Source organism: Sapajus apella, unplaced genomic scaffold, assembly GCF_009761245.1.
Source record: "Sapajus apella isolate SASKATOON/1434 unplaced genomic scaffold, GSC_monkey_1.0 scaffold122, whole genome shotgun sequence".
In the NCBI taxonomy this organism is placed as follows: domain Eukaryota; kingdom Metazoa; phylum Chordata; class Mammalia; order Primates; family Cebidae; genus Sapajus; species Sapajus apella.
In genome coordinates, this window is record NW_022437062.1 from 6,111,023 (window position 1) to 6,125,771 (window position 14,749).

Here is a 14,749-nt window from a genome sequence, read left to right on the forward strand (position 1 = left end):
CTTGATTGAGGCTTTCATGGAATTCAAAGTGCCATTTAGAACCTGCACCAAATTATCAAGCAAGTCTGTCTAAATATATATTTTAAATTATTACAAATTACACATCTTTGAGGAAAGAATATTATGAACAATACAACATATTCTCTAGGTTGTAGAGGAATGAATTAGCAGACAGAATTAACCACTAAAGGTACTTTTTCAGATTGGTTGTTAGAATGCCATGTTTAGATGTTGGAGCAGATTAGAGCAGCATTGCATGCCACTCGGAGCAACCAGACTTACAGTGTAAGCATGTACAAGGAATTTCAAATCATCTGAAGTTTGGTTGGCTAGGTTCTACTTGATGACAATCCATCCATTTTATTTCAAAGCTATTTCCTGTTCTGTATTTATTACCTGGCAGTCAGCCCTTTCTCAGAACTTGTATTCAACTTACATAAAATGTAAAATATTTGTAGATAAAAGCTTGTTGATAGCAAATAGGGGTGGTAGATGTTTATGGTATTTCTAATTGTAAGTAAGGACAAAATAGTCATATGCTCAGATATATGTCGTCTGTTTTAAACAATTTTTTTTTTTTAATTTTTTTTTGAGACCAAGTCTTGCTCTGTCACCCAGGCTGGAGTGCAATGGCGTGGTCTCAACTCACTGCAACTTCCACCTTCCCTGTTCAAGCAATTCTCCTGCCTCACCCTCCCGAGTAGCTGGGATTAACAGGCTCCCGCCGGCACGCCCAGCTAATTTTTGTATTTTTAGTAAAGACAGGGTTTCACCATGTTGGCCAGGCTGGTCTTGAGCTCCTGACCTCGTGATCCAGCCACCTCGGCCTCCCAAAGTGTTGGGATTACAGGCATGAGCCACCACTCCCGGCCTGTTTTAAACAATTTTTAAATTTTAAAAATGCATTAATGTCTTTTTATATTCATCAAAGGAAGGATGAAATGTTGAATTTGAAGACTAATTCAATAAGAAGTCATAGGGGTTTAACTGTACATACCACCTGAATTTGCTTTTCTGAGAAATGAATCAATAATGAAGATTGTTTAAAAAAAAAAAATACATGTGACTACCATTTTAGTTAGCTGAAAGCTGCAATACAAAGTATTATGGGAAAATCAAGGGGAATAGCTTGAAGATATGGTCATTGGAGAGTCATAAAAGTTTCGTTTTAGACTTTAATGTTTATTTTTTCTTATACAAATAGATAATGTTGCTAACTTCATGGGATATTTGAGGACATGATATAAATATACCAAGTTAAAAGTGGACATGTGCAGTAACCTCATGGGTTCTTTTCACTTTGTCTTATACATGTAAATAAAGATCTAATATTAATTTGGTTACCTACTAAGCAACAAACAACTAAATATGTAGAACTTAATAACTGGCCACATTCTATAATACGATCACTAAGAATTTAATGTAGGATTTTAATAATCATGTTTTTCTTAATTGTGGCAAATTTAGACCTTAATTTTGTAATCTCTTTAATATGAAGTTTTATTTTTGAAATACCAAATATCAGATGAAAATAGGCATTTTGATGTATAAGCAGAAAATTATAGTGACTTCATTTTTTTCCAACCACAAAATAACAAGGAACAGTACTAAAGTAAAATTCAGAAATGAAAAAAGTCTATGCATCAGTAATAAAATACTCCAGCATGGACAGTAAACCTGGAGCCATTTAAGGAATAATGTTAGTCCTGTTGATTTAGCATGCATTGAAACAAAAAGCAAGAAGCAGAAGAGCATCCATGGAAGAAAAGTCACTGAGAAAGAGGCTTGGCTTCAAAATGAAAGGCCATGTGTCTCATAAATGAATTTTTCCAGCCTCTATTCATTGCATAAAATTACTGTAGATGATAATGGGTTTGCTGTCTAGAGCTAAGATAGATCTGGATTCTACATCAGATTTCTTATTGTCAGACCCTAGGTACTCGACTCATCCTCCATCTTGATGAAATTTGCAGTGCCATATTTATTGTATGGCTTTACGTTTCGATTTTAGTATTTGAACGAATTTTAATGTTCAAGATTGCACGTAGTAGGTGCTCCATAAACCCTTATTTAAGAATCTGGGACTACCTGGACATACTTCTGCAGTATGCTGGCAGTATGGTTTCTCTTTAGGCCAAAGTGGAATTTTACCTGATGGTTTTTTTAAACAAAAGTTTTAAGATAAACTTTTATTTGTGTGGAAGTTTAGAAGTAACACTTAGAGCCAATATTTCTACAGATTTTCAAGTTTATAACTAAGGAAAGTTTCTAGCTTCTGGTATTAAATATCCCAATAGTTTTAATGCTCAGTAAGAGGCCCCTCAGAGCAATATGTACCTTGTTAGCCACAATTAAAAGTTCTTAGGACTTCATCTTTTCTTCATCACTCTACCATTCATTGCCTTTTTCTCTCGAAACTAAAAGACTTAAACAAACAAAACAAAAAACCCTGTTCTAGAAGTTGGCAAAATTAAAGGTGTGCTATAGTGGTGTCCTGGCACATTGTAATTGAAATGAGAAAGGAGGTGAATGACTTCCACAGAGGTCGATGGAGGAAGAGGGTCTCTAGGAAGTTTCATAGTCAAGAGGTTTGCATGCAGAATGTGTGGCCTGAAACGCTGTGCAGCTCCTTGGTGAGAGGCACACTTACTGAGATGCAGTCTGAGGAGCCCTGACGAGACAACTTCCACCTGCTGGAGGAGGGGCTGGGGCGGAGCTAAGATGCGGAGGAAGGTGACGCACCAGCTCTCCCGTTCGCCTGCTCCAAGCCTGACCGAGGCCCACACCGCAGTAGGCTCCTCGCGCCGCCTCTCGGTGAGTACAGCTTTGATGTGGCCTCGGCCGCCTGCCGCTAGCCTGAGATTTGGTATCATCGCCAGTGGGGGAGGGCGTACTGCTAAAATCCTTGAGATGGAGGCTGGGGTCAAAGGATGGGTGGGGGATTCGAATGTTTGGCTGTTAGTAAGGGGAAGGGAGTACCGAGGGAGGAGATTGGGTAATCCGCCAAATCAGAGCGGCGTTTGCTAGCATGGAAGTCAAACAGACATCCTGCATTCAGAGTGGACAAGGGAAAGATGGAGATGGAGAGCCTGGCGCCTGCCTCCAGCCTTTTCCATCACAACTGTAGATTTTGCTGTTAAACGGCTACTCAGCTCTTTGGAGAGAGAGGTTTTATATCTAGCGGCTAGAAAGGGCCTTTGCAGAAAAAGAAATGGCGGAGTATTTTGTTTCAGTAAAGGAAATCCACGATTTTGCCTCCCCCCACCTCTCCGTCCCCCATCCCCAGTAGATGAATGATTAAAAGGAGGGTTTGCGCTGGGCGCGGTGGCTCACGCCTGTAATCCCAACACTTTGGGAGGCCGAGGCTAGTGGATCACCTGAGGTCAGGAGTTCGAGATCAGCCTGACCTACATGGTGAAACCATGTCTCTATTAAAAATACAATAATTAGCGGGGGGTGTTTGCGGACGCCTGTAATCCCAGCTACTCGGGAGGCTGCGGCAGGAGAATCGCTTGAACCCAGGAGGCGGAGGTTGCAGTGAGCCGAGGTCTTACCACTGCACTCCAACCTGGACGACAGAGCGAGACTCCGCCTTAAAAAAAAAAAAAGGAAGGTTTCCAAGGCTGGTGCCTGAAGCATCCGTCCAAACAGGTTAAGGAGCAAGGATAATGTTCCCTTGTTTTGCAGACATAACCACAGAAGCCAACATTTAGGACAGGTTGACCCTCCCACCCCCAGGCTAGTTTTTTCCCTCTCACCACCACTGCCTCCCCAGATTCTAACCTCCAGAACTGTAAGGCAGTGTTACCAACATAATAATAGCAATATAGGGGCTCGTTCTGTGCCTGGCACACTCTTACCAGGTATTTGCACACATGCTCCCAACAACCCTGTAAGGTAAATGCTTTTATTGTCCCCGTTTTGCAGAGGAGGAAACTGAGGGACTTGCCCACGATCACTGAGCATGCTGCTAAGCAAACATACCTCAATCTACCCCAGCAGATTGCAGGGTGGGATCTAAGCAACGTGCATTTTCATTCCTTTCAGGATCTCAAACGTGTTGGGTGTCTGCTAAGCTAAAATGTTTTCCTGCCATCACTCGCAACCTTCCTGTGCTGCTTTACCATTTGTGTCTTCCAGACTCCCTCCTGTTAGCCTTTTCTTCCCTGAGACTGGGAAAACTCAAGATGCCACTATCTGTTTCTCACAATTGAAGCAAGTTTTGATTTATTTGTTTTAATAAGAGAGGGAGAGGGTGGTGAAGTTAGGAGTAACACAGAAGTTTCAGGGAGCTACAAGGAGGATAAAAATTATGAGTGAGAACCGCCATTCCAGCCTAGCTTTTCCAGGAAGCAAACAAAGGGAACTGGATACCCGCAACTGTTTTATTTCATACCTTTCTGCAATAATGTCCTGCCTAGCATGGAGACTTAAGACAAAAGCAACCCTCTAAGGATTTTTTATTACAGTCTCTTTCTGGGGGGGTCCTTGAACCACAACCTGGAGTGGTTGCATCATCATAATTGTATTATCACAACTGCCAATTGTAGCCAATTAGTATACATTTGGTCCTTAATCTGCAGGTTAAAAATGGTCTCCAGGATGGTCCTTACCGTGCTATCTGGCCTACTGTTTTTGCTGGCATCTGGATGGACTCCAACATTTGCTTACAGCCCCCGGACCCCTGACAGGGTCTCAGAAACAGATATCCAGAGGCTGCTTCATGGCGTTATGGAGCAATTGGGCATTGCCAGGCCCCGCGTGGAATATCCAGCTCACCAGGCCATGAATCTCGTGGGCCCACAGAGCATCGAAGGTATTTACTGTGTTCTGACGGTTTGAAGTTTGTGTTGGCATTTTAAATAATATATTTGCACACTTCTCACAACAACCTTATATTATTTTATTATCCCATTTTATTTTTCGGAGAAGGAAGCTAATTTTTAAGAAACTCTACTTTCTCATGGGTTTCCTTTTCTTCTTCTACAGTTTCTACATAATTACAAATACACACCCACATGAGAATATGAGTCCTGTGAGAGCAGAGACCTTATCTATCTGATACACAGCTATAGCCCTAGTACCTAGCACAATGTTTGGTACATAATATGTGCTCAATTAATGTTTGTTGAATGAATGAAGGAGCATCTAGCGTTATCGCTAAAGAAAGATTAGAACCCAGACCTGATGTCTTCTCCACATGGCTGATCTTAGGGAAATTGTGTCATTAGATAGCTGCTTTTTGAGTTAATGCCAGCCAGTACTTGAAAAAGAGATTCAACATGTAGAACCTACAGGATCTGACTTGATTCCTACAAATGACTCCAGTATACCCAGGAGGAGCCAAAAGAGGTATTGACATTAACAGTGTATGCTGAAAGCTTTTGAAAATATTTTAAAATCTAACAATTTTATTAAATAATTAGGAATAATTAAATTCTTTTAAGGTGGCAAGACCATTTCCCCCCGAAGTTTTCCAGGTTTTTCTGGTTGTGGTCATAATACTTATATTAAAAAGCAGTACTTCATTTGTTTGTGGTTTAATGATTTGTTTATAAAGAGAATCTAGCTCCTATGTGCTGGTGATGCAGCATAGGTTCCTTATTTCCATGCCTTGCTTTTTATCCTCTGATTCTGAATGATCTCCTTCTTCACTAAGGCAGAATCCTAAAGAAGCGGCATGGTTAACTTAAGTGGAATGCAAGGGAGCGTTTCCTTAGAGTTCAAGGATTTGCCCATGGAGTGGGTCTGAAGGAAAATGAGAATTTATCTCCAAAAACATACCAAGCAAATGCTGTTTGTTCCCTGCAGATTATGCATTATTTTGTCTGAGTCTGTGATTTTCTAAAAATGCTGTCTGCCCCAGGGTTCTGTGAATGCCAGGAATATTGTTGATATGTAATTCTCATTTTTATCTTGTTACCCATAGAATTAAGCCATTGAGTAAAACTAATTCTGTGAGATTGTGCTTTGTTTAGGTTGACATTTGGTTTCAAAAGTGGATTAACACAAATTATTTGAATCAGCAAGCATGCAAACCTGGCACACGGCTTGAATTAGAACAAATCAGACAGAGCTTCCTGTCATCCCTTTTGGGGAGAATCTCAATTCTTCTCAGCATCTGTCACCTGTTGCTTCAAACACACCTATATATTTCAGGCCAGCTCTTTTGAGATAAACAATAAATATCTACCTTTTTAAGGCCGGAAGTGCTTGATTATTCACCTAAGCTGTTGTCATGGAGAAGGCTCTCCAAGTTTCCACTAACACCTGAGGCCTGATCGGTTGTGCTAGAAAAGAAACAGCCACTTCCGGGGCATCAAAAGCCTGTGTTTATCCAGAGACTCCATTCTCTCCGTATCCAACAATCTACTACCCATGATGTACTAGGCAGTAGGCAGCAGGCTGGTATAGCTCTGCCCTAAAGATTCTCGGTCTGAGGGTGGAGAGGAAAGCGGGGATACACATCAAAAGTTATGACAGTGTTTTCATAGGTGTACACACAAGCTGCTGCCGTGAAGCAAAGAGAAGGGGTAATCTGCTCAGGAGTGGATGGGATGGCTGTAAGGGAATGCTGCTTGGAAGGGGCTACATCTGACCTGGGTATTGAAGAATGAGTAAGAATTCATCAGAGAACTATAAGTGTAAAGGCATGGAGGTACAACTATTATGTACCCACAAAAGCTAAAAGAAAATAAAAGGCATAGAGATATAAAAGATCATGGTTTAAGACAATTCAAAATTTAAAACTCTGTTTCCCTTATTACCCTGGGAATAATGTGCTAACATAGCAATCTTAAGTCTCCCCTATCTGTCTGTGGAAGGGATGCATACTGACTTGAATTTTAGTTTTCTATTACTGTGTAACAAATTACCACAAATTGAGCAGTTTGACATGGCACTCATTTATTATTTGAGTTTTCCACTGCTCCGGAGTTTCGTGTGGGTTGGAGTTCAGGTGCTGACCAGAAACGCCGTCTTGGCTGCAGCTTGGGTCCTCTTCCAAACTCGTTAAGGCTGCTGGCAGAATTCCATTTGAATTATATTGTAGGACTGAGTTCCCTTTCTCTTGCTGGCTGTTGGCCAACCAAGGCCCCCCTCAACTTTTAGAGGCTGCCTCAGGTTGTAAGCCTTATGCCTTCTCATAGCCAGAAGGAGAATATCTCTTTAGTCTTCTGCTTATAATATGATCTCTTTAGCCTTCTGATTATAATATGAGTGACTATCCCATGACCCTTTTCGTATAACAAGGGACTGATATCTCATTATACTCCCAGCAAGTAGGAATCTTGGGAGTCATCCTAGAATTGTCCACTATAGCTAGGATGAAAACTAACAGAATCGTCCAGAGATGATTAGGGCAAAAGCAACAAAATAAGAAGCCTAGGTTTTTCTCAGTCTGGGACCTTGGCATTTAATGTGTTGGGTGGTCTGCTCATTTTTTCATGTGAGTGAGTGATTGTTTCGCCTCATCCATTGATTTCCACCATCTTTGCTCACACTCCCTCATGCTAATTCCCTCTGACAGACTCATGGAGTATCTTCCATACACTTCCAACATTGATTTTTGGATTTTATTATGAAGAACCAAGTTGAAAAAGTTTATTTTTAATTGTTACAGAAAGAATATACATACTATAGTATCATATTGTATGGTAATACTGTATTCTGGTGTGAATTTCAACATAGATTTAACATGGTGATTATGAGCACAAACTATTGCCAAAGACACCTGAATCTGAATGCCAGCTTCATACTGTATTTTGTTGTGAATTTCAACACACATTAACATGGTGATTATGAGCACAAGCCATTGCCAGAGACACCCAAATTCAAATGCCAGTTTCATTTATTACTGATGTGACCTTGGGCAAATTACTTAACTCCTACAAGCTTCTGTTCAGCTTATGGGTAGGATTTAAATTCACTTACCTTTAAGCAGGTAATGTTCCAGTCCAGAGAAACAAAAACAAAGTTTCAGCATGGGAAACTGCACTTCCATGAAGTCATTTCTAAACGAATCATCATCATCACTTTAGATAATTACTGGACGTTAAGTTCCTTGCAGGCAGAGTTGTTTACTACCCAACACATGGTACTTAGAAGACAAATATCTGTCTTATTTTGTCTACTTCAATAAATTAATCGTATCATCAATGGACTTTAACAAATGTGTATGTTTGCTCTCAAATATAGAATTATAAATTGGCCTTTTCATATAGGAATATAGTATCAGTATAGATTACTGTTAGGTCAGGGAGGTATCATATAACCCATTAAAAAAGATTTTCTTCTTTGATTCCATATCTCTTCTCGTTACTGTACCATTTTTCTGCTGCCTTTCACAGCAACCTTTCCTCACATGCTGGTTGTCCTTCTTCACCTCTCATTCTCTCCTGGTCCACTGTAGCTCACTGTTCTCGCCACTCATTCATCAAACAACTAGTATTTACTGAGTGCCAGGCACTGTTTTAGGAAATAAACGTGAACATCAAAGTAGCAGGGTGAGGAACCGTAATCCTTAAATAAACAAATAAGTATTGGGCTTTCTTTTTTTCTTTACCCATTTCTTATTTTCATTTGCAGGTTTCTCTGGCTCCTCTAATGAGGCCTTTAAATGTTCAGTTCTCCAGGACTCAGTGCTGGGTCCACTTCTCTTATTTCCCTCCATTCTCTATCTACTTGATCTCAGTCATTCTCTTGACTCTCAATCCATTTTTTGGCTGGTGACTCCAGTATTTGTATTCCAGCCCATGTTGAGAAATGCTGAGTATATGATAAAATATATTGTTTGCTAAGAAGAACGATAGCAAGGAAAACCTGGTTGCCCCCCGCTCCCCACACCAAGTGGAAAACTGCTTGGGGCATTCTAAAGTAGCAGACAGCAGATGTATATCATACACAGGTTAAAACAATTCTTTAAGCGCAAGATACGTGATTCTGCCCCCGTGGCTCCCTCGTGGAGAAAACTTTCTGATTTGTCCTTGATCAGTGGTGAGCAGGCACCAGCTGCCTACCTAGTTTATCTTGGTTCTATGAGAAAACACAGGACACCTGCTGTTAATAATAATCACCTGTTCAGAGAGAATAAACATGGGGGTCAGAGTCTGCTCGAGGCCCTCAGCCCAGAAGGCTGTCGGCCCTTGAGCCTCTCAGCTCGGAAGCCTGTTGGTCTCTGGATAGTCTCACTTTGCTGTTCTATCTGGGTGTCTGCTTTTTAATGCCTTCAGTGCCGTTGTGGGTGGGGTCTCTATGGCTGAGCTGGTCTCAGTAAGCCCACACTTCTTTCCTTTGTATCCAGAGGTTTACACTAATTGCTGATTGCCAGGTCTCAATCCTGATTTCTCTAATACCACCTCCCTCAACCTGTTTATATCCGTTTTTTCCGTCTAAGTAAATAGTGCCGCTGCTTAGCCATATAGGCAAACTACCTACAGTAATCCTTGATTTTCTGCATCACACTTCTTGCCTCAATTTTAAGTAATGTGTTTCATTTATTTCTCTAAAATACATGTGCAGTTTCCTGTCTGCTTCTCCCTAGCTCTACTACAGACACCCTGGTCCAAGATACCATCATGTCTGGCATGGAGTTTTGAAATCGCCTCCTAGCTCATCTTCCTGCTTCTATTCTCGATGTCTTTCCAATTGTTCTTCACCGGAAGGGCAGAGTTTAACTTCAAAAGTTTAAACCATAGTAGTGTCACCTCCATAGTTACAATTCCACTGGTGGCTTCCCATTGCACCCTGGATAAAAATAACCCTTCTTGCATGACCTGTGAGGACCCACTGCTCCTGTCCATCATACCCGCTCCTTTGTTCCATGCATCCTGGCCCTGAGTCACAGCGGCCTCTTCCCACCTCAAAGCTATCGACACAGGCTGTTCCTGTGTTCTCACTCTTAGTGCAGCTGTATCCTCCTGTTGAGGTCTGTTTCAAAGTCGCCCACACAGAGCCTGCCTGACTGCCCTGTCTGAGTAGCACCCTCCTCTGTTCTCGGTGGCAGTGTCCCCCCCCCCACCCTTTTTTTAAGCTCCATAGCATTTTTTGTCATTTATAATCATTGTTTTCTTATTGTTTATCTCTCCACTGGCTTTTAAGCTGCACCAGGCTATATCTGTTTATTAACTGCATTATATTCCAGGTACATAGTAAACATTCAGTAAATATCTCAGGAACTAATATACACTATTAGGGGGAAATATATCTAATGGCAATAAGTATGTAAATCCTACTTTACCTCTGGATCTGTGAAGACTTTTTTCCTTTAAGTTCAAGGAACATACTCCATTTCTATTCTGTGTTTTTAAAGATCTCTGCCTAGAAGTTCTAGTCATGAGCTCAGTGATGTGCTGAGCGAAAATGTCTGTTACTTAGAATTGACTGTTACTGTGATCACCATGGTGCAAAGTTCGCACCCTTCGTACAGCACTGCCCAAGGGGCCGGAAGGACTTTTTGCAGTCCTGGGACTAAACCAGCAGAGGGCTAACTAGACAAGTTTATTTTGGAAGACTCCTCAACTCTGGTAGCCTGGTCATTAATAGCTCTAAGTGGTAGAAGCCTTTGCCAAAACATCCAGAGAGGACTGGGGGTTATGTTTAACTTCCCCATGGGCGCCTTAAAGTCAGGTTGGTAAGGAGCATCTTTCAAATGGGTAAATTCTTAATCCAAAGCAAATAAAAACACAAACAGGGACCTACTTGGCATTACGTAAAGAGTGTGTATGTTTATGGCGGACAACTGGGGTTGAGCCGTAGCCATACTATTTTCTAGCTGTGTGTAATCTTGGCAACTTTTGAAGCCTAGTTTTCTCAAATAAAATGGGCTTCTCGGGTTCGAGTTGGTGTTTGAAAAAAATAAAATGGGGTTCCAGGCCACTCTTAGATGTAATCAGTGGATGCTGTGAGTAACTGAATTACAGGCCTTCCTCCTCTCACTTTGTGGATTATTGACAACGTGTTTCAATCTTTAGCGGCTTGCCCCGATCTTATGTTTGATTACTCATCAGTTAGCAATACAGTTCAGACATGCTTCGGTTCGCCCTGTATTTCAGCAGTAACCATCTTCTCCCAAGCCCAGAGTTGCTCACTGGTCTCCAAGACATAGCTAAATGGCTACTGCTGTTGCATTATTCCCAGAAACAAGCCACCAGCTGTGGCTTGTCCAAGGGACTGTTGCGGAGAACCATGGGCCGCGACAGGGGAGCTCTTGGGAGTCAGAACTGGTTTTGCCAGCTGACACTGATAATGGCCTTGGATGAATCCAACCAGAAAATGTGCTTTCGTTTTCAGAACATTAACAGCCCCAGGTAAAAGATGGGCTGCTCGGTGCCAGCTGTTCATTTTCCCCACAGTGCTAGGCCACCAGCCATCTAGTACTGTGATAACACCAGGTATCTGGCCATTAAAATAGAAATGTATCAACATTAGCATTGGATGGCTCTGAATAATTTAAAATCCATATTGCCAAACATTAAAATACCCAGGTTCTTTTTTATAACACTGTTGGACTTCAAATTTTTCATGTAGAAGTAGAGACCCAAGGTTACTTTCTTAATAAATATCAAGTGGAGAAAGAGTCCAATGGAAGATAGGCTGCTTGAAGGGACAGATCCTAGGAGCCTCTACTCCACCGGGCTCGGGCCTTGGTAAAGGAGCTGCAGTGCCTCCGCTTTGCCACAGGGTGGCAACAGTTGCCTCCATTTGAGGATAGGAGGGTGAAGCAAACCTTGAAGAGTGAGGGACTCTGTTTCTGGCTAGTCTCTCTCTGCAGCTGGAGAAATTACTGCAGCTGACTCTTGACTCATACAGCTTGACTAAAATCTGTTTCTAGGTTATCCCCTCCCTGGAGGAACCAATGAGAACATTGGGTTTGGTTCGTAGGCCATCTTTGAATGAACTGGTCCCCCAGTTTGGCCCCCAGTTTGGGGTTACATTTTGTCCACCTTGAACTTCAATCCTTAAAGTCTCTGGATGATTTTCAGTTTTCTCTGTTGAGCAATTGTGTGGATAGTAATGAGAAATTTAGAAGAAACAGGGGAGGTTCTTTTTGGGAGGGGACAGGACAGGAAAGATGAACATGATGACATGTTTGTGTGTGTTTAAGGTGCCCTGGGTGTCCAGAAGGCACTTAGATGTATATGGCACAGGAGAGATGTCTGGGGAAAGGAAGGGTTTCAGAGTCATCTCCGTGTTAGTGGTGGATGATGCTGTAGAATGGATGGGGTCACCCTGGGTGGGTATCGAGAACAGCAGGGCACCTAAGACAAAGGCCAGATAAATGAAGAATCCACAAAGGAAACTGGGATAAATCGGGCAGAAAGAAGAAGAACCAGAAAGAGTGTAATGAAAACAAGGGGCAGCGGTCGCCATTGTTAGGCTGAGCGGAGAGGTCACGTGAAATGCTAAGAACCACTGAGTGTCAAGTGTTCACTGCGGGTAGCAACACAGAAGTTACTACTTTGCGGGGCTTTGGGCAAAGCCGGCTCTGGGGAGCTGGGGAGTAGAGGGGGCCGACCCCACGCTGCAGTGCATTGAGGGGATAATGGGAAAGAAGGAAGAAGATACAATGTATAAATATGTTTCCAGAATGTCAGGTAAAGGGGAGATGAATAATAGCTGTGGAAGGATTGGGGAGGGTGAGTGACTTCGAGCTGAGGAAGGGTTCTGTGAAGGTTGTTGTTTGAGGATGTGTGAGATTGAAACTGCTGAAGTGGTAATCGCCAAGAACCAGCAGAGAGGGAGAGTTGAAGATGTGGGATGGGAGCAGGCCACTGAGGAGGTGGGAGAGGACGAGGACTGGAGCACAGGGCGAGGTCTGGGTCTCAGGTCTTTCTTTCCTCCATTGGGAAAAAAGGAAAGTGGCAAAGATGTGCTGGGGTACGGAGAAGTTTGGCGGTTTTAGCCTCGGGTGTCTGCAAGCACTGTACTAATTCTCACCACCTGTTCAATTAAGATAAGAATACAAGAGTGAAATGCAGTCTCCCAAATCTCTTTTCTTTGCCAGCTTATGCATTTCATACACCTTATTGATACGTCTTTCGATGTTTTAAAATCTTGAACAACACTATTTTTAACTTCTATAATTCTATTAGTTATTCACTAATTATGGTATAAACTTTTAATATTTACTTTTTATAACTCCTAGATATCTTGTAGATCAAAAGATCTAAACCGTTTCATCTTTGTCTATTTTATATCTTGCTTAATAGTAATTAATGTTTTAGTGAAGCATAAACCTAGAACAAAAATAGAAAATAATCTTAATAGGGTGTTGGGGAATTTTATATGAACATTTTATGTGTCTTTGAAAGAGTACAATATAAAAAGTTAGTACAGTATTATTGAATGCACAAAATGTGAAGTAATGTCAATCTTTCACAAATAACAATTTGTCAAGAATCACAATTTCAAAGTAGTAGGCTTAGTAATTCTAAATAATGATTAGCAAAACTTGTCATCATTCTCAATTAGGAATGTTCTTGAATTTTTGTGAATTTGCAGTCACATGAGATCTTTAGTCCATTCCTTATATAAAATGTGACTATCTCAGAATGCCAAAGAGGGGCACAGAAAACCAGATGACAACTCCTGAAATTAAGTTTACTGTATAGCAACTATTAATTGCTATGCCAGTTGTCTGTAGAATAATGCTTTGAAATGTTCACTTCTATATGGGTTGGAGCCTGGGCAAGTCTGAGCCCCAGTATATTTTCCTGGAAGTCACTAAACCAGATGTAAATCCTGAGTTCACTAGAGAAATAGAGAAATAGAACCAATGAAATGTATATATAGAGGGAGGGATAGTTAAAGAGTTGGCTGATATCATTGTGGGGGCTGGCAAGTTGAAACTTTGTAAGACAGACTGGAGACTGGGGTAAGAGTTGATGATTTGAGTCTGAAGATGGTCCAGAGGCAGAATTCTTTCCTTTTCAGAGGACCTCCGTCTCTTCTCTTAAGGCCTTCAGCTGATTGAATGAAGTCCACCCACATTATGGAGAGTAATCTGCTTTTCTTAAAGTCCTCTGATTTAAATGTCACTTATTTAGATACCTTTACAGCAAAATCTAGTGTTTGGTGTATGACTATACAACTGGGTACTATGTCCTAGGCAGGCTGGCAAATAATAGGGTGTTGGGGAATAAAATTAACACAGTTGTCATCAAGCCCCCATTTTCTAAAGAAAATTATTATAATCCACATAAATACAGTATTTTGCTTTTGAATCCCTCTTTATGGAATCTGGTTCTCAAATTGTCTTCATGCAAAGTGTCATGCTTACCCTCACAAACACTTCCAGGAGACAGGAAAGGAGGGTGAGTATTCCTTGCCACCTTTTACAGACGTGGAAAAAGAAACTCAGAGAAGTGACTTATCGGGGATACAGCTTGTCCTATGGTCTGTTCAGGCTGCTGTAACAAAAGTTCCATAGACTAGGTGGCTGAAATAACAGACATTTATTTCTCACAGTTCTGGAGGCTGGGAAGTCCAAACCAAGGTGCTGGCAGATTCTGTGCCTGGGGAGAGACTGCTTCCTGGTTCATAGATGGCTGTCTTTCACTGTGTGCTCACATGGCAGAAGAGATGAGAGAACTCTCTGGGGCCTCTTTTATTACCATCACCTTGGGGATTAGGCTTCAAAGTGTAAATTTTAGGAGGGATACAAACATTCCATCCATAGCACAGCTAGTAGTTGTGGGATCAGAACCTGAGCTGGACCCTGGTGTTCTCCTCTTCTGTCTGTCCAGCACAT

At 41.6% G+C, this 14,749-nt stretch overlaps 1 protein-coding gene across 3 annotated transcripts in view; it reads left to right on the forward strand.

Annotated features, from left to right (window-relative positions):
* The first annotated feature begins 2,600 nt into the window (after positions 1 to 2,600).
* LOC116538725 (neuroendocrine protein 7B2) overlaps positions 2,601 to 14,749 on the forward strand; it is a 51,681-nt gene continuing 39,532 nt past the window's right edge. For 2 of the 3 annotated variants that reach the window (XM_032261243.1, XM_032261241.1), the window contains exons 1-2: positions 2,601 to 2,814; positions 4,584 to 4,816. In XM_032261243.1, coding sequence (XP_032117134.1) covers positions 4,591 to 4,816 — 226 coding nt within the window. In that variant the 5' untranslated portion in view covers positions 2,601 to 2,814; positions 4,584 to 4,590. Of the gene's footprint in view, positions 2,867 to 4,583; positions 4,817 to 14,749 lie in introns of all 3 variants that reach the window. The other variant, XM_032261242.1, reaches the window with a different exon arrangement.